The 1,731-nt window shown below is 52.2% G+C and overlaps 1 protein-coding gene across 1 annotated transcript; it reads left to right on the top strand.

The window, feature by feature from the left end:
• Nucleotides 1-330: 330 nt before the first annotated feature.
• Nucleotides 331-1,518, top strand: LOC125353684 (PRAME family member 12-like). The gene has a single exon (XM_048349350.1). It carries the CDS (start codon nt 331-333, stop codon nt 1,516-1,518), a length of 1,188 nt encoding a protein of 395 aa, XP_048205307.1.
• Nucleotides 1,519-1,731: the final 213 nt, after the last annotated feature.

The raw sequence follows: 1,731 nt of genomic DNA, 5'->3' as shown, positions 1-1,731 counted from the left end.
TTCCAGTAACCTTTGTGGGTGCTATACAGGTGGGCTGTGTGCTCTCCTGGATCCTTTGCAGGCCCAGGGCAGTGGAGCATCACTGAGAATGCCTGAAGTGGTTAAGGGATAAGGGTGGGAATGTTTTTTGTTTCAGAGTGATTTATGTTTCAAAAAGCAGGTATGGAACATGCCTGTAACCCTATCACTTTTGTATAAGAAGCCAAGTTTGAATTAACCCAGGAAGTGACACCCTGTCTAGGTATGCTGGATGTGGCTCAAAAACCCAATCAGAAGCTACTCACTGATTGGTTGATATGGGGAAGTAGGGTGGGGCTTGGGAGTATAAAGATGCCTAAGGATCAGAGAATAGCAGCAGACTTCTGGAGCCTTCAGTCAGTGCTGGCCCTGTTGGGATTCAGAGAGCCCTACACACCTGATCCACATCTCATCCAGCATGATGAGCATCAGGACCCATCGTCACTCCAGCATCTCGCCATGCAGAGTCTTCTGAGCAGCCAGTCCCTGGCCATCTCTGCCCTGGAGGACATACCGGTGGTGCTGTTCCCTTTGGTCTTCATGGAGGTCTATGCCCGGAGCCACACAGAAGCGCTGAAGGCCGTGGTGCAGGACTGGCCCTTCCCCTACCTCCCCCTGCACGACCTGGCAGAATCACCAGAGCCACAAACCTTCAAGGCTGTCCTGGATGGGCTCGAGCTGCTACTTGCCAAGAAGGAGCACCCCAGTCGGTGGAAACTACAAGTGCTGGGTCTACAGAAGGGGCACTCAGACATCTGGACACAGGGCTACCCCACCGTGCCCCAAATCTCCTATCCAGACATTCTGACTGACAAGCCAACAGTAAGCTGCTGTTCTGGGATGTGTGAACAGCCGCCCTTGGTGATAGTCACGGACCTGACCCTCAAACAAGGCATCCATGATGCTCTCCAATCCTACCTGCTCCAGTGGGCCCAAGAGAGGAAAGAAGGAGTCCAGCTGTGCTCCAGGAAGCTTCTGTCTGACTCATTCTCTGAAATCCAGAAGGTTCTGCAGGTGGTGAGGCTGGACTCCATCCAGAAACTGATGGTGTGTGAACTCTGGAATCCAGAAACCATGAAACCATGTGTTCCTTATCTGAGCCTGATGAAAAACCATCACATCCCAAGCATTTCTAATCGGCTTGAGTACTTCTGCACTTTCAAAAGCAGAGTTGGCTCCTATTCCTGGAAATCGAAGGCATATTTTTGGCATCTGCCACATGTCCAGGAACTACACATGGAAGCCATTGTTTTCGTTCCTGGAAACCTGCCTGCCATCATCAGAAGGCTGTCACCATTGAGGACCTTGTCTCTGGATGGTTGTTTACGGGTGGAAACTGACACGTGGTTTCTGCCCCAGCTCCCACACACCAGGCAGCTCAAGTACCTGCTTCTGAGGCATTTGCCCATGAATGCCCTCAGTCCTGAGCCCCTGAGAGTCCTGCTGGAGCTCGTGGTTGGTACCCTGGAGACTCTGGTCCTGGACCGCTGTGTGACATGACTGATGCCAGGCTTTATGCCATCTACCTGCCCTGAGCTCCTGCTTCCAGCTCCACTTCTTCAGTTTCTATGGAAACCACATCTTCTTGCCTGCCCTGCAGGACCTCCTAAGCCAAATGGCTAGGGTGGGCCATTTGAGATGACGGCTCTATCCTGCTCCTCTGGACAGCTATGAAGACCCATAGGATATTGACCCTGAGAGATTTGCAGAGGG

This window comes from Perognathus longimembris, chromosome 6, assembly GCF_023159225.1.
Source record: "Perognathus longimembris pacificus isolate PPM17 chromosome 6, ASM2315922v1, whole genome shotgun sequence".
NCBI lineage: Eukaryota > Metazoa > Chordata > Mammalia > Rodentia > Heteromyidae > Perognathus > Perognathus longimembris.
The sequence above is the reverse complement of the archived record's forward strand: the minus strand, read 5'-3'. Positions and strand labels throughout refer to the sequence as shown.

Coding starts and splice junctions, on each gene's coding strand:
- LOC125353684 (XM_048349350.1), top strand. CDS start 331: ATGCCTAAGGATCAGAGAATAGCAGCAGACTTCTGGAGCCTTCAGTCA.